Source organism: Thalassophryne amazonica, chromosome 3 (genome assembly GCF_902500255.1).
Source record: "Thalassophryne amazonica chromosome 3, fThaAma1.1, whole genome shotgun sequence".
Classification (NCBI taxonomy): domain Eukaryota; kingdom Metazoa; phylum Chordata; class Actinopteri; order Batrachoidiformes; family Batrachoididae; genus Thalassophryne; species Thalassophryne amazonica.
Window position 1 is genome coordinate 75,890,018 of NC_047105.1, and position 20,958 is coordinate 75,910,975.

At 43.2% G+C, this 20,958-nt stretch overlaps 2 protein-coding genes across 2 annotated transcripts in view; one reads left to right on the forward strand and one right to left on the reverse strand.

Moving 5' to 3' along the window:
- The window catches only part of avil (advillin), a 41,045-nt gene extending 35,583 nt beyond the window's left edge, over positions 1–5,462 (forward strand). Inside the window, exon 21 of the mRNA XM_034166840.1 lies at positions 5,148–5,462. Within this exon, the coding sequence (XP_034022731.1) occupies positions 5,148–5,261 (114 nt within the window). The 3' untranslated portion in view covers positions 5,262–5,462. The remainder of the gene's footprint in view (positions 1–5,147) is intronic.
- Positions 5,463–8,204: 2,742 nt separating this feature from the next.
- si:ch1073-456m8.1 lies at positions 8,205–20,326 on the reverse strand. The gene is made up of 7 exons (XM_034166844.1): positions 20,127–20,326; positions 17,905–17,979; positions 16,624–16,662; positions 16,246–16,407; positions 16,035–16,118; positions 9,168–10,250; positions 8,205–9,125 (listed from the first exon to the last, which is right to left on the reverse strand). The coding sequence occupies exons 1-6, from the start codon at positions 20,223–20,225 to the stop codon at positions 9,708–9,710; spliced, it is 1,002 nt and encodes a 333-aa protein (XP_034022735.1). The 5' UTR covers positions 20,226–20,326; the 3' UTR covers positions 8,205–9,125; positions 9,168–9,707.
- Positions 20,327–20,958: the final 632 nt, after the last annotated feature.

Consider the following 20,958-nt stretch of genomic DNA (forward strand, 5'->3'; position numbering starts at 1 on the left):
GTGAAAGAGGCTCTTGAGGAGTGGAGACACCTGCTGGAGGGGGCGTCAGTGCCTTTTACGGTCTTTACTGACCACCGGAACCTGGAGTATATCAGGACCGCCAAGCGACTGAACCCCAGGCAAGCCCGCTGGTCACTGTTCTTCGGCCGTTTTGACTTCCGGATCACCTACCGCCCCGGGACCAAAAACCAGAGGTCGGATGCCTTGTCCCGGGTGCATGAACATGAAGTCAAGACCGAGCTGTCGGATCCACCGGAACCCATCGTACCGGAGTCCACTATCGTGGCTACCCTTACCTGGGACGTGGAGAAGACCGTCCGGGAGGCCCTGGCACGGAGCCCGGATCCCGGAACAGGGCCGAAGAACAGACTATACGTCCCACCAGAAGCCAGGGCTGCCGTCCTGGACTTCTGTCACGGGTCCAAGCTCTCCTGCCACCCAGGGGTGCGTAGGACCGTGGCAGTGGTCCGGCAGCGCTTCTGGTGGGCGTCTCTGGAGGCTGACGTCCGGGCTTACATCCAGGCCTGCACCACCTGCGCCAGGGGCAAGGCGGACCACCAAAAGGCACAGGGACTTCTTCAGCCGCTTCCTGTGCCTCATTGCCCCTGGTCTCACATTGGTCTGGATTTCGTCACGGGCCTCCCGCCGTCCCGGGGGCACACCACCATCCTCACGATAGTGGACCGGTTCTCCAAGGCGGCCCACTTCGTGGCCCTCCCGAAGCTCCCGTCAGCCCAGGAGACAGCGGATCTCCTGGTCCACCATGTCGTCCGTCTGCATGGGATACCAACAGACATCGTCTCGGATCGCGGTCCCCAGTTTTCCTCGCAGGTTTGGAGAAGTTTCTGCTGGGAACTGGGGGCCACCGTGAGCCTCTCGTCTGGGTATCACCCTCAGACTAACGGACAGGCTGAACGGGCCAATCAAGAGCTGGAGCAGGCCCTGCGATGTACTACATCCGCACACCCGACGGCTTGGAGTGAACACCTGGCCTGGATCGAGTACGCGCATAACAGCCAAGTGTCCTCTGCCACCGGCTTCTCCCCGTTCGAGGTGTGTCTGGGGTACCAGCCCCCTTTGTTTCCTGTGGTGGAGGGAGAGGTCGGTGTGCCCTCGGTCCAGGCCCACCTGCGGAGATGCCGTCGGGTGTGGCGCACCGCCCGTTCGGCCTTGTTGAGGGCCCGGACGAGGGCAAAGGCCCATGCAGACCGTCGACGGTACCCGGCTCCCGCATATCAGCCCGGGCAGGAGGTATGGCTATCCACACGGGACATACCTCTCCAGGTGGCTTCCCCCAAATTAAAGGACCGCTACATAGGGCCTTTCCGGATCCTCAAGGTCCTCAGTCCCACCGCATTGAGGCTCCAACTCCCGGCCTCACTGCGGATCCATCCAGTCTTTCATGTGCCTTGGTTGAAACCGCATCACACCTCACCCCTCTGTACTCCCGGTCCGGCGCCGCCTCCTGCCCGTATCATCGACGGGGAGCCAGCTTGGACAGTACGCCGGCTCTTGGATGTCCGTCGAATGGGCTGGGGCTTCCAATATTTGGTGGACTGGGAGGGGTATGGACCCGAAGAACGCTCCTGGGTGAAGAGGAGCTTCATCCTGGACCCGGCCCTCCTGGTCGATTTCTACCGACGCCACCCGGACAAGCCTGGTCGGGCGCCAGGAGGTGCCCGTTGAGGGGGGGGGGGTCCTGTTGTGTGGGCCGCCAGAAGAGGAGGTACTGCTGGCCCACCACCAGAGGGCGCCCTGCCTGAAGTGCGGGCTTCAGGCACGAGGGGGCGCTGCCGCCTTACAGGAACAGCCGAGGTGACAGCTGTCACTCATCAACTATGACAGCTGTCACCGATCATCTGCACTTCACCCTGGATAAAAGCAGGATGACACCTCCACCATGTCGCCGAGATATCGTACTTCTTTGAGAGGTAACTTTCTCTGCCTGCGTACTATATTGATTGATTCTAAGAGCTATTGTGTTGCAGCTGTCTACCCAGAGGACCGGCGTGGGTTGCGACTGTTTCGTCCTTCTTCCCACCAGATAAGTGGTACTCAGACGCTGCACGAGTGTGTGTAGAGGTGGAGGTGGAATTCCCACCGTTATTGTTACGGGGTGTATACACACCCACACTTGACTGTCTTTGTTCTCCGCCAGCAGTACCAGATCCGACACGCTGAGACGGTGGCCACCTGGGAACTTCGGGACTTGGCGGCTCCAGTATCCTTCGGGTTCGGTGGCGGTGGAAATCGTGTGGTTCCGGTTCATCTCCAGACGGATGTCTCCTATCGTCGAGCCTGCCCACACGACACCTTCATTCATTGACTTGTATTTATTCTATAATCTGCTGTGTGTGGTTGTGACATCCACAACAGTAAAGTGTTCACATTTAACTTCCTCTATTGTCCGTTCATTTACGCCCCCTGTTGTGGGTCCGTGTCACTACACTTTCCCAACATCCTCTTTGTGTTACCACCAAAACCAAGGATTTGTGCATCAGGGAGCTCCTTTATTCTGATGACTTGCCACTTGTTGCAAATAATCTTGAGGATATACAACACATTGTGCATCGGTTCACCTATGCAGCAGTCATGTTTGACCTAAAAATTAACATATCGAAGACACAACTGCTCTATCAACCCCCTATAGATTTCTTCAACAGGACTAGTGAGTCGCAATTAGTGACATTACACAGAGAACCCCTGAAAACAAGCAAAGCCGTTACTTATCTTGGCAGTACAGTGACCAGTACTAACTCTGCTATAGAATATTGTCACCTGCAAAAGCTTTTGGTTCCCTGAAAAAGTGCCTTTGGAATTACCACGACATTGGTCGCATCAGAAAGTGAAAGTCTACAAGGCTGCTGTCCGTCCCTGTCTCCTCTATGCCACAGAATGCTTGGCCCTATATTGTATTCACATCAAAGCCCTGACCAGAGTACAAGTTCATCATCTACGTTCCATCCTGCGTATCAGATAAACATACCACTGTCCCAGCTTTTTTGAAACATGTACGACACGTCACGCGAATGCTACGAACATGATCACATGGCAGTGCAACCTCATCTTGCCCGCCGTTGCAATGGGTTTCTGGCGTGAGCGGCATGCAAATATAGAGTGCATGTGCTGTACCCGAATGGATGTGGCGACTGCTGTACCAGGCTTTTGAGTGCGGCTCCGATTTTCCATGAGTGACATTCGACTCTTCGACCTTCATTCTTCCTCAATCTTATTATGTGCAAAGCAGTGGCAGATGCTGGTCTTTCAAGGAGGGGAAGCTCAATTTCGGCCTACATCATAAAATGTGTCGGTTTATTTATACGTAAATTCTACCCTCCGTTCCTTTTCAAGAAAATGATCTGTGACCCTGTCGTACCAACAAGGCGTCTTTTCCAGGGACTTGACTAGTGTCCTCTCAATGGCCAACAGAGCTAGGCTGCTTAAATGGCCTTGGCCCATGGTGTTGTGGGTGTAAGACTTGAGCCGCTTTAAACAGGAGAAGCTCCTCTCTACACCTGCAGATGTAGCTCCAATTGTTGCCACTAATGACAATAGTTTGTACACCTGAGGCATTGCACTGTCCAACTCCATGTCTTTCAGAAACAGCAAGAAATCACATAGCTTTCCCCTGTTGCCCTGCAAGTCCTGGTTTGAATATAGGACTTGAAGTTCAGACCTCAGTCTCCCTGAATCAAAGAACTGGCCAAAACTTTTCAGGACACTCTGAAATGCCTCCTCTGGAAACACTTGTCTCATCTCATCAAATGTCCCTGGATTGACCAATTCCAAGAAGCGCAGACTTTCCAAATTTGCAAAACGCTGAGGTAGCTGCTCTGTGAGATTGTCTAGGATGGCCATGTACAGATTTCTGTAGCGCTCCTTGGGATCCTGTAGTTGTGACAGACGACGTTTTCTCATGGGCTCAGTTTGTGGGTCTGATGTGAGATCTGCTGCTTTGGCATAAACAGCTTGGAAAGCCCCCTCTGACCTCTTCTCTTTGACAAAAGCAAGAAGAGACTCAGTTCTTTTCTTGCAGTACAGAACATCCATAGCTCTCTGCTGGACAATGTCAGACACCACATCAGTCTCAGAGAAGATTTGTTCATATGTGTACAACATGAACACAAACTCAAAATCCTCCAGTTTCATCAGAAGGCCTTTGGCACAGTCTAATGTGTCATCATCCATGGACTTATGTGCAATGATCATCTCAAAAGTTTGCAGGAGGGCATCATAATTGTTTGCCACAGTGCTCACTATCCGTGATGTGAAATTCCATCGAGTAGGAGCATTTTTGGGCAACCTTGAGCAGCCTGCAGACTCAAGAAAAGACATCCTCTTTGTGGATTTTGAGAAAAATGTGGCAAACCCAGAGTGATGCAAAAAATATTCTGCACTCAGATAAGCATTTAGCCCCCTGAGACAGAACCAGAGTCAGTCTGTGTGCATAGCAATGCACAAACATTGCACTGGGGGCTATTGCTTTACACCTTACACCGACAGAAACACCCCATAATCTCTCATCAGCCATTAAACTTTTCACCGAAAACCAGCTTAATTTCTCGAATAGTGTCCACTCGGATATTCCTCACAGGTCCAGAAAAAATTTTGATAAAGCAACGCGTGCCGTCTCGAGCAGCATGTGAAACAAAGGAATTCAGCCGAGAGGGCGGGACCACATCTCACTCAAGGCCTGCCCACAGGGAAATGACGTCACCGACACGCGTGAAAAAACTCACGCATGCGAACGAGGGTTCAAGCATGATTGGTGTAATCTCACGTCATTCAAATCCATATAGTTAAAAAAAATAAATAAAAGGGTCGGTTTATTATCTAATAGACCTGGTATATTTGATCACTTATTTTTTGACATATTAGGGGACGCTGAGCTTCCCTTGCAGTCTTAGAGCAATCACCTCTGGTGCAAAGGGGCCCTTACTGCTGTCCACCCACATGTAAAAGGGTACCTGATTAATGGTTGGGGAAGGTATAAGGTAAGGAGGAAAGGAACTGGCCATTCTTCCTCATCATGCCATCGCCCCACACATGTGCATCTCTTAATGAGCACATCCCTGGAGAGTATGTGAATTTTACTTTCACCACTCCATAAACAATGATGTGTACCTCACAATTTAACTGTTTTTCAGAAATACCTGTCTGATGGTGACTTTTGTAACCTGCTTGGAATCACCAAAGATGAATTTGCTGCTTTGCCAAACTGGAAACAACTCAACCTCAAGAAAGAAAAAGGCCTGTTCTGATATTGTTTTGCTGAGCCTAAAGAGGTACAGTGCATCTGTAAAGTATTCACAGTGCTTCACTTTTTTCAACATTTTATGTTACAGCCTTATTCCAGTGGAGTGAATTCCCTTTTTTCTCTCAAAAGTCTACTCACAATTCCCCATAATGACAACATGACTTTTTTTTTATTTTTGCTAATTTATTTAAAAAACAAACAAACAAAGCAATCACATGCATTCACACCCTTTGGTCAATACTTTGTTGATGCACCTTTGGGAGCCATTACAGCCTCAAGTCTTTTTGAATATGATGTCATAAGCTTAGAGCACCTATCTTTAGGCAGTTTTGCCCATTCCTCTTTGCAACACCTCAGAAGTTCCATCAGGTTGGATGGGGAGCATCGGTGCACAGCCATTTTCAGATCTCTCCAGAGATGTTCAATCGGATTCAGGTCTGGGCTCTGGCTGGGCCACTCAAGGACATTCACATAGTTGTCCTGAAACCACTCCTTTGATATTTTGGCCGTGTGTTTATGGTCATTGCCCTGCTGAAAGATGACCCGTTGCCCCAGTCTGAGGTCAAGAGCGCTCTGGAGCAGGTTTTCATCCAGGATGTCTCTGTAGATTTTTGCATTCATCTTTCCCTCAATCCTGACTAGTCTCCCAGTTCCTGCCACTGAAAAACATCCCCACAGCATAATGCTGCCACCACCATGCTTCACTGTAGGGATGGTGCCTGGTTTCCTCCAAACATGACACATGGCATTCACATGAAAGAGTTCAATCTTTGTTTCATCAGCTTGAGAATTTTCTCATGGTCTGAGTCCATCGGGTACCATTTGGCAAACTCTAGGTGGGCTGCCATGTTCCTTTAACCATGCAGGCCTGATTGGTGGATTGCTGCAGAGATGGTTGACCTTCTGGAAAATATTTCTCTCTCCACTGAGGGATGCTGGAGCTCTAACAGAGTGACCAGCAGGTTCTTGGTCACCTCCCTGACTAAGGCCTTTCTCCCCAAATTGCTTAGTTCAGACTGGCGGCCAGCTCTAGGAAGAGTCATGGTGGATGCTAACTTCTTCCATTTATGTGTTCATTGGGACCTTCAAAGCAGCAGAAATGTTTCTGTACTCTTTCCCAGATTTGTGCCTCAAGACAGTCCTGTCTCGGAGGTCGACTGACAATTCCTTTGACTTCATGCTTGGTTTGTGCTTTGACATGCACTGTCAACTGTGGGACCTTATATGTATACAGGTGTGTGCTTTAACAAATCATGTCCAATCAACTGAATTTACCACAGGTGAACTCCAGTTAAGATGTAGAAACATCTCAAGGATGATCAGTGGAAACAGGATGCACCTGAGCTCAATTTTTAGCTTCATGGCACAGGGCATGAATACTTAACGTACAGGATTGCTTTTTTTTTTTTTTTTTAATAAATTTGCAAAAAAAAAAAAAAAAAAAAAAAAAAAAAAAAAATTGTCATTATTGGGTGTTGTGTATAGAATTTTGAGAACAACAAATGAATTTCATCCATTTCGGAATAAGGTTGTAACATAAAAAAAAAAAAAAAAAAAAAAAAAAAAAAAAAAATGTTGAAAAACATCCAGTGCTGTGAATATTTGCAGCAAGCAGTGGTCACTCTTTGGTCCACAATTACTGATTTTCTGCTTAGTTTAATCTGCTAGCTAGTCTCTTTAAACAGGATTAATGTAGTTTGCTATATGTTGTAACAAATACTACACAATTTAAATATATGTACTGTACTATTTCCTAACAGTACACCTAGTACTTCAGTGGGTGCTTATGTAATGCATGTGCCATTTGAACTGATTACCAAAAATAATCATCTACAGTGGAAAATCTGTTGGACTGTTATTGTAGGATGCATTAGCAGATTATGCCACAAAGCTTCTTTATACAGGGCCTATCATTTCTATCAAATGAAAATAAAAATGCAGAACATATTTAAAAATAAAAAAGATTTAAAAGCAATAATTTATAAAAGCGTAGCCTGGCTGTTTTTCCAAATTACTAGGATCACTATCCCTGTGCCTCTATTAATCCATGGGCCAAGCAGGTTTTCGGTACCACTTAAGTGACAAAATGACACTTAGAATCCAGCCTCAGTGTACCATGGCCTACTCAAAAATGTATGATAGCTATCCCAGGATGGCAGCTGTAGCCATCTCGGGGTCAATGAAGAATTACAGAGGTCAAAATGTAGAAATGCTCCAATCATGTTGAAAACTATACTTCATTATTTGCCTGATCATAATTCCAAAAAGATATAGTTTGTACTATGACAGAATGTTCTGGAGTTATGGGGTAAAAACATTTTCACCTCTGTGTAATTCTTCGACCCCTAGTTCCTATATTTGTTCAAGCTTTTTTCTGTAGATCACTGATATATTCTAGCTGTATTATTACTGCACTCTCCTGCTTAATGAGGGAGTTTACATGAAACAAATACTAAGCATTAGTAGTGTTCACACATTTTATTTTGATATGGCTGGAATGTAATTTTACATACATCATAAAATCTCATATGCATCTGAAAATAAAGTCTGGGGCAAGTTAAAAAAATATTTCAATCCTTAACTTCAAATTACAAGAGGGGAAAAATAATTCTGCAGTATGAAGAGAAACTGCTGCAGTGAAGAAACCCTAACAATGTATAATCAAAGATTTAAACAGAATGAAATAAACTAAATTAATCTGATCTGGCAGGAAATGTGTAATTCTTTAAAAACAAAACAAAAAACAAATCTTTACAATAAAACAGATAAAACAACCAGTGAATGTGAGTTTTACCAGAAATGTTACACGTCACTGGATGCAAATGAACGTTAACACTCAGACATTTAAGAAATTACTACAGTAACCTATGGAGTCATTTCCTGAAGAAAAAAAAAAAAAAAAAAAAAAAAATCACACTAGCATTTTATGACTCCGACATGCTCTGCAGCCAGCACATCAAATGACAGCATGTGACCCAGCCAGAAAGAAGACTGAGAAATACACCAGCCTACAAATTATGAAAGGGTACTTAAACCAACAGCATGATTTCTATGCAAACAGCATATCATAAAATGATACATAAACAACTGACAAAACTGTGACTTTCTTTGTATAAAAGATGCATGTGGCACTATTAAGACATCCCCCGCCATTTATTTGTTTGTTGCAAGATTCAAAACTAAATGAAGAAAAAAAAAAAAAAATCCTTTTTAGACATCAAAATCATGTTGACTTGTATAACTGCATTATTGAATATATGTGTAAAAAGCGCTACATGCCATATTATAAATAAATGTGTTTCATGTGCAATGTGAGGATTTAAAAAACAAAAAAAAAACAAAACAAAAACATTCTTGGCACCCATGCACACTATCACATTGAGACAACAGAGCCTGTTCATTTATCAAGCATAAAAAAAGAAATGCATCATCATTTAAAAAACAAAAAAACATATGACTAAATCTAAGTGTACAGCAATCAAATAAATTTCAGCAAGTTCCACTCCAAATGTGCAAACATATTTCTGGCCAGCGAAAACACATCCTGCACCAGCTCAGCTCATTTCTTTCCAACATGTCTGATAACAAAAAAGTAATGTTGCTTTCGGTGTAGCTTCAGTAAATTACGCTTTAAAGCAGGAATTTCAAAAAGTGCAAATGTGGCCAAGCCACTTCCCAAAACCCTCAAAACAGGAAGAGAGTTGGACCCAAAGGTAAAAATATTCATGTAAAGATCAGTGAGGCAGTAAACACATGGCACATTATTCCCATACGTAAAATATCTAGCGCACCACAAATTAAATCTCTGTGCTTAAGAGTATCTGAGCTGTCGATGACTAAAAATTTGTCAAACATGACCAAAAATAGCCTTTACCATGAGCTCTACATGCATGCCAGACAACACACTAACGACCTTCTTTCATGACTTAAAGTTCTCTAAATTCTTTGAAGAACCGAGACCCTTCTTAAATAATTGGGGCGCCCACAGATGTTTCTATACCAGCAAATTGGTTTTTGCTCCAGCAGTTTGAGAACTCTGACATTCAAAAAGGCAAACGGTCAAAACAGCACCGAGTATTTTCTATTTACGTATATAAAATGAAATTAAGACATAATCACCCTTGCGATTCCTCTGATGTGGTTTTAGAAATTAGTTAGAACTAATTGGAAAATAAAGAGTATCATCAGTAGAACTCCAGCTTGTAAACCACCAAGAACCTGAGCTTCTTTCTTTGTAAAGTTAAAAACCAAGAGATATGTAGACCATTCACTTTACCCTACTACAGTGTATTCCAACAACGCTGAGCATCACTGTTGGCCTTGAATTATTTCGGGAATATAAATAAATATCATAAGTGGTTAAACTGGAAGTATGAGAGTCTGACTAAATCGATCAATAATTACCACCAACCTCATACCCACTTGTGGATAAACGGCGTGGCAGACAGGCTTAAGACACAATGCACGCATCAGGATTGCGGGGTTCACCCTCACTGGCCTGGCTGTTCTCAGCTCGATTTCCTTCTGAAGTGGCCGAATCATCAGACAGCTCCAGAGCTTCTGCAGCACCTGGAAACAGCCTTTGTTGCTCTGGAGTGTCAGCTGATGCATCTTCATAGGTACTTATGCTGTCAGAGTCGTTCCTATCAGGAGACTGATCCCGACCATCCTCATCGTAAGGCCTCCTGAGGACCCCGTCTTGGTGATCCGGTTCATCCAGTGAAAGAGAAGGAATGTGGGCCATGGGCTTACTGATCATCTTTTGAAGCTTCATGAGGATGCTCTCTTCATCAGGTGGAATGTCCTCTGAAGTTTCACATATTCTACTGCTGCAAGCTTCACACAAAGAAGAATCCTTTTCTTGTTTGTGTGAAACTTTAGTCAACTCCTTTGAGCTGTTTTTCAATCGGTGGTGCTGTCTCATATCCTGGACCTCACTTCCATTCTCTGTAGAAAGCGTGTTCACTGCAGCAGATGGGCTGGTGTTCCTCTCCTGCAAAACAAAAGTAAATTACATGTTTCTATATAACAATACCTCAAACTCTGGACCAGCATCTGTGAACATCAGCTCATCATGTATAAATCAGTCCCTGCAGAAATGTGCAATGTCAGGGTTTCAACAATGAATGCAACCAATGTATCTGTGCGTGTGAGATATAGCCACAGTGTCTCAGTATGTACAACCCAAATCAGAAAAAAGTTGGGCCAACATGGAAAATGCAAATAAAAAGAAACCGCAGACATTTACTTTGACTTCTATTTAACTGCAGACATCCATCCATTTTCTTCCACTTTATCCAGAGTCGGGTCGCGGGGGCAGCAGCTCAAGCAAAGCCGCCCAGAACTCCCGATCCACACACACCTCCTCCAGCTCCTCCGGGGGAACCCCAAGGCGTTCCCAAGCCAGCCGAGAGATGTAGTCCCTCCAGCGTGTCCTGGGTCTTCCCCGGGGCCTCCTCCCAGTGGGACGTGCCCGGAACACCTCTCCAGCGAGGTGTCCAGGGGGCATCCGGAAAAGATGCCCGAGCCACCTCAACTGACTCCTTTCAACGTGGAGGAGCAGCGGCTCAACTCCGAGCTCCTCCCGAGTGACCGAGCTCCTCACCCTATCTCTAAGGGAGCGCCCAGCCACAATGCGGAGGAAACTCATCTCGGCCGCTTGTACTCGCGATCTCATTCTTTCGGTCATGAGCCAAATCTCATGACCATAGGTGAGGATCGGAATGTAGCTTGATCGGTAAATCGAGAGCTTTGCCCCCCTACTCAGTTCTCTCTTCACCACGACGGTCCGATACAGCGACCGCATCACTGCAGATGCTGCACCGATCCGTCTATCGATCTCACGCTCCATCTGTCCCTCACTCGTGAACAAGACCCCGAGATACTTAAACTCCTCCACTTGAGGCAAGGACACTCCACCGACCTGAAGAGGGCAAAGCACCTTTTTCCGGTCGAGAACCATGGCCTCGGATTTGGAGGTGCTGATTTTCATCCCGGACGCTTCACACTCGGCTGCAAACCGCCCCAGTGCACGCTGAAGGTCCTGATCTGACGAAGCCAACAGAACCACATCGTCCGCAAACAGCAGAGACGAGATTCTGTGGTTCCCAAACCAGACCCCCTCTACACCCTGGCTGCGCCTAGAAATTCTGTCCATAAAAATAATGAACAGAACCGGTGACAAAGGGCAGCCCTGGCGGAGGCCAACGTGCACTGGAAACAGGTTTGACTTACTACCGGCAATGCGAACCAAGCTCCTGCTGCGGTCGTACAGGGACCGGATTATCAATCAATCAACTTTTTTCTTGTATAGCGCCAAATCACAACAAACAGTTGCCCCAAGGCGCTCCACATTGCAAGGCAAGGCCATACAATAATTATGAAACACAGTCTACGTCTAAAGCAACATAACCAAGGGATGGTCCAGGGTCACCCGATCCAGCCCTAACTATAAGCCTTAGCGAAAAGGAAAGTTTTAAGCCTAATCTTAAAAGTAGAGAGGGTATCTGTCTCCCTGATCTGAATTGGGAGCTGGTTCCACAGGAGAGGAGCCTGAAAGCTGAAGGCTCTGCCTCCCATTCTACTCTTACAAACCCTAGGAACTACAAGTAAGCCCGCAGTCTGAGAGCGAAGCGCTCTAATGGGGTAATATGGTACTATGAGGTCCCTAAGATAAGATGGGACCTGATTATTCAAAACCTTATAAGTAAGAAGAAGAATTTTAAATTCTATTCTAGCATTAACAGGAAGCCAATGAAGGGAGGCCAACACGGGTGAGATATGCTCTCTCCTGCTAGTCCCCGTCAGTACTCTAGCTGCAGCATTCTGAACCAACTGAAGGCTTTTTAGGGAACTTTTAGGACAACCTGATAATAATGAATTACAATAGTCCAGCCTAGAGGAAACAAATGCATGAATTAGTTTTTCAGCATCACTCTGAGACAAGACCTTTCTGATTTTAGAGATATTGCGTAAATGCAAAAAGGCAGTCCTACATATTTGTTTAATATGCGCTTTGAATGACATATCCTGATCAAAAATAACTCCAAGATTTCTCACAGTATTACTAGAGATCAGGGAAATGCCATCCAGAGTAACGATCTGGTTAGACACCATGCTTCTAAGATTTGTGGGGCCAAGTACAATAACTTCAGTTTTATCTGAGTTTAAAAGCAGGAAATTAGAGGTCATCCATGTCTTTATGTCTGTAAGACAATCCTGCAGTTTAGCTAATTGGTGCGTATCCTCTGGCTTCATGGATAGATAAAGCTGGGTATCATCTGCGTAACAATGAAAATTTAAGCAATACCGTCTAATAATACTGCCCAAGGGAAGCATGTATAAAGTGAATAAAATTGGTCCTAGCACAGAACCTTGTGGAACTCCATAATTAACTTTAGTCTGTGAAGAAGATTCCCCATTTACATGAACAAACTGTAATCTATTAGACAAATATGATTCAAACCACCGCAGCGCAATGCCTTTAATACCTATGACATGCTCTAATCTCTGTAATAAAATTTTATGGTCAACAGTATCAAAAGCAGCACTGAGGTCCAACAGAACAAGCACAGAGATAAGTCCACTGTCCGAAGCCATAAGAAGATCATTTGTAACCTTCACTAATGCTGTTTCTGTACTATGATGAATTCTAAAACCTGACTGAAACTCTTCAAATAGACCATTCCTCTGCAGGTGATCAGTTAGCTGTTTTACAACTACTTTCAACTTTCTGTAATCAACTTCATTTCATGTTCTAATATACATCCATTCCTGCATTTAAGATGTGAAACAGATTCCAAAAAAAGTTGGGACAGGATAATTTATTTTCAATTTAAGCAGTAATTTCTGCTTTTTCCCCAGACAGTTTTCTTGAGACAAGTCAAGGGATAGACACGGAAACATTTCCGAATCACTGAATGTGTCTTGGACTTAAATTACGTCTTACCATCATACTGTCTGCAATGAAACAGAAGTTACAGTAAATGTAAGGATCACTGCATTTTGTCTTTATTTACATTTTCATTATCATCCCAACATTTTCTGATGTGGAGTTATACATGTATTTTGGTTGAATTCTTTGTTGAATTAACTGCTGAAATAGTGGCATCGCAAATTCTTGGAAGATCTGATGAACGTTATTGCTAACGCTAGCAAGAACTTGTTTTAAAATGTGACAAGTGGTAGAAAAATACTATGTATACTATACTGAGTCTATGGTCCAAATGTTTAAACAGGTTCTATCAACTAACGTGAGGTAAAATTCACATTTACCAGTAACTAAAGTTTGAATATACTGTGTACCTAAAATGTACAAGAAATAAATTCCCACTGCATGACACACACTTTACAGTATCGTTATTCATACAACAGAAAAAAAAAAACAGTCATGACAAAGCCAATATGAAATAATGACCCTAATGCCGCGTTCACACGCTACAAATTCGCGGGGGTCGCGTGGCGACGGACGCGCGTCCTTCACCCGGTGTGTCGCTCTGCTTGGGTGGACTTTCGCTGTGAAAATTCGCCCCGGTGCATCATCAAATAGGAGGAGCTTCAATTCCGCTCGGCGTCAAGTCATGACGGACCTTGATCACACGGAACGAGTTGTTGTGAAAAGCTCCCAGTACAAAGAGTATCATTATTTGCTGCAGGAGATGCGTCTGGATGACGGCCGCTTTCAGCGGTCCTTCCGCCTCTGCGGGACCCAGTTTGAGGACCAACTATCCCGTTCACACGCGCACATGTAACAATTAAAAAAAAAAAAAAAAAAAACAGAAACTCCTCTGGTTGCTGCAGCTGGCTCTTCCCCCCAAAACTCTGTCATAATTGTGTTTAGAAACCAGTCACCATTTGTTTTATTATACATCTGTGTAGTTAATTAATAAAATATTCTCCACACAGACGATTCGCTCGCTCGCGCACGTAAAAAAAAAAAAAAAAAAAAAAAAAAAAAAAAAGAAAGAAAGAAACTCCGTGGCTTGCTGTGAGGCTTCTCCTTGCTCTTTCCCAAAAAAAACTCTGTCATAATTGTCTTTAGAAACCAGTCACTATTTGCTTTATTATACATCTGTGTAGTTAATAAGTAAAATAATCTCCATGGACGATTCCCTCGCACGCGCACGTAAAATAAAAAGAAAAAGAAACTCCGATCCCCCAGCTGTGGTGCTGCTGCTCGCTCCAAAAACTCTCTCATAATTGTGAAATAAAGGACAAAAGAGACATAAGTCCTGCTCACAGGCTGCTACCAGAGACAGGACATGTTTACATCTTCAGTCAAACTCCACACATCTCCACGTCACTACATATCCAGTCCCTGATTGGTCATCGCGGTGCGAAGAGACGAAAAAGTTCAGATTTTTCAACTTGTGGGAGGAGGACAACACGACGTGACGCAATATTGCGCTACAAACTAGCAAAACGCTCAAAATCGCTTCACTCGCGTCCATCGCGTCGCGCTGCGCGGTTTGGTGCCAAAACGTGTCATTACATAGGAATTACATGGCAACCTGTGGCTGCAGTCGCTCGTGTCACGCCCGGTGTGAACGCAGCATAACAATACAATCAAAAAATAAGATCAACAGAATAGCCGATGAAGACGTTGAATGAGACGATCAACAGCTGACCTTATGGTTTAGAGTTCGTCACAGCAGAAACCACCCTTTACAATAAAAGCCAATGTTCTTTCATGACTAAAAACACAGTTCCCCCCTTAGTTTTCAGCTTACATAAATGACTGCAGTGCTGTACAGCTGCTTTACTGCAGCATTGCTTGGAAGGATCTATAAACACAATGACACCAGGAAAAGATCTACAATTCACAAGGCAGCACTTAACTATGATCATAATTCTCTCATGTTACATCAGTTAACAGCACTAGACAAAAGATGGTTACCGGTTATAAACTGAAGGGAAACACCAGCTGTCTTGTGACCATCAAAGACAATGATTTTGTAAAGCAACATGACTATATTGAAGACTAGGAGAGGTGGTCTAGCGGTTAAGTGTTGGGCTTGAGACCAGAGGGTCCTCGTTTCAAATCCAAGCCTGAACGGAAAAATCACTAAGGGCCCTTGGGCAAGGTCATTAATTCGCAAGTTGTCCCTGGTGTGTAGTGAGTACCTTATATGGCAGCACCCTCACATTGGGGTGAATGTGAGGCATTAATTGCAAAGCGCTTTGAGCGTCTGATGCAGATGGCAAAGCGCTATATAAATGCAGTCCATTTACACTAATTGTTAAGTTGTTACATGGAGTCTAACAACATTTATCACAAGCTAGCACAGAAAAACAGAAGTTCAGCTTAACCTGAAAACAGGCAAACCAATTTTATGTAACGGCTGAGTGGGTCCTTTTTTTTTTTTTGGAAGTACACAAAGTCAAGTGCACGGCATCACAGACTGCATCGTCACAATTTTGGACTCCTATTTAAAGTTTGTGTTGGACTGTTAAGCACTAGTGGAATACCAAATGTAAGTTCATTTTCTGTTGTTTATAAATTAATAAAATATCAAATGACAAGGACCTATGTTAGCCGTTATATAAAACAAATAATTTTTTATTATTATTATTTCAGTGGAATGAATATTTAATTTGGTGAAAGGGAATGTTCCAGCTTTCACCTCATGAAATATTCATACCATTGAACTTATAAACATTCAATATTTGTATGCTATTCATCACACTCAGAATGATACAAGTATCAAAATTTTCCTCACACAGAAATTCCAGATGTTTGAGGCTCTGACATTAAATGTTCTTTCAGCTGTCACATTACCTCTTTTAATCGCTCCACCTCTTGCATCAGCGAGTACACCACATTCTCCAGTTTCTTCTTGGCTTCTCTCTCTTGTTCCAACTCCTACAAATTAACATTCTTCACTTACAAAATAGGTTTTAAAAAAATCGAAGTATAAAAGAAATAAACACACGGATGATCCTCAGTTAGAGTGCGTTGATGTTTCAGCTGTAGTGAAGCCACTACATACCAAACTAGCCCGTCCAGCTTCTCTTTGGGCCTCTGCCAGGAGCTCCTCCACACCCACCAGTGTGTCCTGCAAGACGTCCACTTGAAACAACAGAGCCTCTCGCTCGATCTCCACCCCACGCAACTCCTGCACCACTTCGTCGTAGTTGGCCTGCAGCTCCAACTACACCCCAAATGCAAGCACAAGTCAATGTGGGCAACTTCAGAAAAACAACAGCCATTTAGTGGGTGTGCGGATTTTTATCAAGTTCTACTGGGCACCCATCAGTGAATGACCTCATTCATAACCATGAAACATGTAAGATTCATCTCATCACAACTGGTCATTAAACATAGCATGACTGGATCTTTTAAACACTTATATGATAAAAGCACAAACCACATCTGGGAGGCCCACAAGGAGATCCTGGTCCGATTGCTGAAATAAAAAAACAAAACAAAAAAAAACAACCAAGTTAAACATGAATGTTAAATAGTACTTGAGCCTTTATGAATACATTAAAGCAAAGCATGAACTTAAACATGTTCCAAAAGGCCTTTTGTTTTAAGGGTTTGATGTGGCTGGTTCAGGAAACAATGTGACTGTGTGGCATGCCATCAGAACACAGAGGTAGGAAAACTTTTCTCCTATTTACTGCAGGCACTCAAGGTTACAGGAAGTCGAACTGACTGCTCATTGGTGCAGAAAGTCCACAAAAACCTCTTGCTGGTTATAATGATTAACAAACACTTAACAAGGAAGGGTTCTTGTGTTCAGCATAATATATATATATATATATATATATATATATATATATATATATATATATATATATATATATATATATATATATATATATATATATATATATATATATATATATATATCATTCTCTGACATTTTTCAGACATCCCGTTGATATACTGTAAATTGTTTAGGTATAGAATGGTACTTTTCTTATTTAAGACCAAATATCCATTTTCATCCTATCTTTCAATCATGCCAAATAATGAATCAGGATCACAATCTCTTCCAAAATCCATTACATTTTCCCACTATAGTTTGCAACAAACTTTACGAAAACTTAAAAACTTCAGTTTATTCCTAATTAGAAGTAAAGTAATACAATATGTAGGCAGTGGTTCTGTAGTATGGTGAATGTGGCACCATTACATGCTCCAAGACTTGAATTATACTGTTATTACAATTCTACCACATTATAAGACAGGACAGTGGTGCAAGGTCCCCAGTTCAAGATCACCCGTTCCACTTTCCATGTAGGTCTGCAATCAGGAAAGGCATCTGATGTAAAACTTGTGCCAAATCAAAATGCAGATCCATATGGGAATTAACTAGAATATTCATTTTCTTCTCCTGTGTGACAATTTATTGCATTTTACATTGTTGTGAATTGAGTATCTTTGGGCTTTTGGAATATTGGCACGATAAAATAAAACACTGTATACGCTCTGGGAAAACTGTAATAGACCATCTATTCATTTGGAGTTCATTATTTTCTGACATTCAACCAATGATTATGAGTTCCAGCCAATTTATTATTATTGTTGTTGTTAATAAAATTTCACAGCCATTTGTTACAAGAATGGTGTACTGAATTGAGGTGTGCAAGTGGATTTTATTATTCTTGGCTGATTGTTTCAGTTCATCTCCAATTCCTACCTGACTGTCTGACCTCCTCTTCAGGGAGTCTGTTCGGCTGTCGCTTCTGGTCAGACGCCTGGAGGAATTCTCAGTCTAATACAGACACACAACACGTCACTGACTTGTTGCTTAAAACAAAGCTGGTTTAGACTGCAGAGCCCATATTCACAAAACATCCTAAGGCTAAAAGTAGTTCTTAGTCACGTCATTCTAAGAATTCATAGAATTTTCCCTTAGTAGGTAAAAGATATTCACAAAACATCTTAGGCCTTAAGAGAGCTCCTAAGATGAGAAACTGTGAAGAGGAGGGAGGAGGACTTTTAAGAAGCCTAAGAGTATCTTAGACACGACCGTGGAAAGACAGAGAGGAAGGAGAGACATTCTCTGCATGTTGAACTGCAAACTACAAAACTTCTGCTCTGAAAACAAGCACACTAACTGCTTGGACCTTCGTAAAATATACTGGGTCTAACATCTGATAAAATGATCTCAGCAACTGGTTGTAGCAGTTAAACTAATGTTAATTCACTGTTATCAGAGAACAGTAAAACAAACAATGCAACAAACTCTCAGCCTTAGAGTTGATGACCTTGGCCAGTGGCTGAAATATTGACCTTGTACTTACTTATCACACAACCCACACATTAAACAATGTGTACGTCAATGCAGCAGAATGTCTCAATTTATTTTTAGTTTTTTTTTATGTCTGAATGCACAAGAAGCTTTTTGAAAGTGAAAATGAGCATTTGGGTTAAGGTTAACAAAAATCTTGACTCAAAAATAAAAAGTAATTTTTATTCAGACTGTGACGTGTGCATTTTTTTGTGTGTGCATAGTATTGCTCGGTATTTGTGTATGGAATAGAACAATTTGTGACTATCAAAATTACCCACAAATCACTGTACATGTTTGTAAGTTATATTTTTCATGTAATACATATTTTTTGACCGCAGTTGGTCTGCTCCGTGTCAGCCTGATCCCGTCAGATCTCAGAAGCTAAGCAGAGCAGGATCTGGTTCGTACTTGGATGGGAGACCTCTCTGGAACACCAGCAGCTGTGTGTGTTTCTCCAGGTAAAACTGGAGTTGCGTCAGGAAGAGCATCCGGCGTATAGCTTGTGCCAATTCCCAATGCGGATCGGGCTGTATCTGCTGTGGCGACCCGGACAAAAACCGGGACCAGCCAAATGAACAACAACATATTTTTTGACCATTCTTTGAACAATTTCTTTCCATAGTACTTCCACTTTGGAGCAGACGACTGACACCCTCCACCCCAATTTTTATTTAAGACAGGCATGTTAGGGCAAGGGTTAAGGTTACAATATGTATGACTGCATAAAGCTCACTGGTGGCAGCCAGTCTGCTCTGCATAATCCTGAACTCATCAGATCTCAGAACTTAGAGTGGGTCCTGGTTAGTACTCGGGTGGGTGACCTCTTCAGAAGACCAGGGGCTGCATGTGTTTCTCCAGGTATAAAATCCAGCATAAAACCTGTGCGAAATCCCAAGGTGGATCTGTGCTGGATTTGGTGTGGTGGCCCTGAACAAATGGGAGTACCCGCAAAGCCAACAATGACAACATGAAGGTCAATGGCAGCTCTGATGTTCAAAATTGGAATAATTAATCCAACCAGCCAATCCTGATTTGCACACTCAGCAAAACTGATTAATATACTCATTAAAACCAACAATTTTTAGGACTGTACAAATTTACGAGGAATTCTGGTCAAGATGATCAACAAAAGCACAAATTCATCCTCAGTGGAAGTTGTTCTTCTGGCTAAACAGATCAGAGGAGACTTAATCTGTGCTGGATTCATACTTTACAATGTGAATCCCCAAATCAACACACAATGTCTGTTAGAAGGATATGAAGAGATACTCTTAAAAAATGAATTTAAAAATAATAATAGTGGCTCATGACACGACTGACATCAACAGAGTCCTAATGTTGGAGAGATCTTGCAATCTTTAATTCTGTCAGTACTTTGACACATTCAGGCAGAAACCACACTAACTGGCTTTAAACACACCTTTAAAAGAGAAGCTAATGATGAAGAGAACTGAAACGAAAGAGTCTGAAGAAAAGAAGCCTGCCTGGTCAGCTGGGGCGTTTAAAGAAAAACAGATAACAGGACAACCTAACTCTAAATACACAAACACACAAAAAGTAAAACCCAACAGAGAATCACGACCATATGTTAGCTTTAGCAAATATCTCGGGAGAGCGCTGCTCACCTCCTTTATTATACTTCGGAGTGACTCATCCTCGCTCATTCCTCGAGATAACGCACGTTTCTTGGGCGAGCCGTTGCTGTCCAAAGCTACCGAGTGCATTTTTATTAAGTTTAAAGGCCTCAGAACTCCGTTAACGACGCAGTTTGCTTGTTTGTTTGTTTCACGCTGACGACGCCCAGGCCGTAATGTACGGGACGCCGCGAGGGCCACAAGGCTTTAACCAAACGGCTTAAAAGTGCCCTAAAGCCTATAGAGGGCGCCATTCGGTCACACTTACTATACCTCGAGTAAATATGTACACTTCAAATGCTATCTCTCTCTCCTTTTCTTGTCACTAAACCAAAATATCATTATCAAAGCGTCTGTTTTTACTGTGACACATTTATTGACATAGCAGTGGAGGCATGGGACTGTTTAGAAGAGAAGGCAGTGGACTTTTTACAAGATTGTTTCATAAACTCTTGGAAAGTGAGAGGATGCCTGACCAGGCCCGGCGCCAGAAAAAAAATATTAAGGGGGATGAGTTTAGGGGCGGGGTCCCCCCCCCCCCAAAAAAAAGTGCGCACCGGAGGGTACATGCCTCTGAGCATGCGTAATGAATTGGGTGCGCTCCTAGAAAGCTTGTGTATTTAGGCTACACTGTTGTAAGAGACTGACTAAGAGTAAAGAGTGATGACAGTATTTTTTAAATTATTATCTGAACGTATAGACCCTCGGTCAAGTGATCTCCTGCATACCACAAAACCAAACCAACAACTGATCTGAGAAACGACACGAGACAGTAGATTAACCCCACATACAGCCCTCCATCACAAGCGCAAACAGCGCAACT

Bases quoted from the DNA above. Each gene is read 5' to 3' on its own strand.
- si:ch1073-456m8.1 (XM_034166844.1), bottom strand. From the start codon at position 20,225: ATGCACTCGGTAGCTTTGGACAGCAACGGCTCGCCCAAGAAACGTGCG. The intron at 16,663-17,904 runs GTAGGAATTGGA...TTTTTATTTCAG, and splicing joins AGAGGAGGTCAGACAGTCAG to CAATCGGACCAGGATCTCCT. The intron at 10,251-16,034 runs GTAATGTGACAG...TTTGTTTTGCAG, and splicing joins AGGTGGAGCGATTAAAAGAG to GAGAGGAACACCAGCCCATC.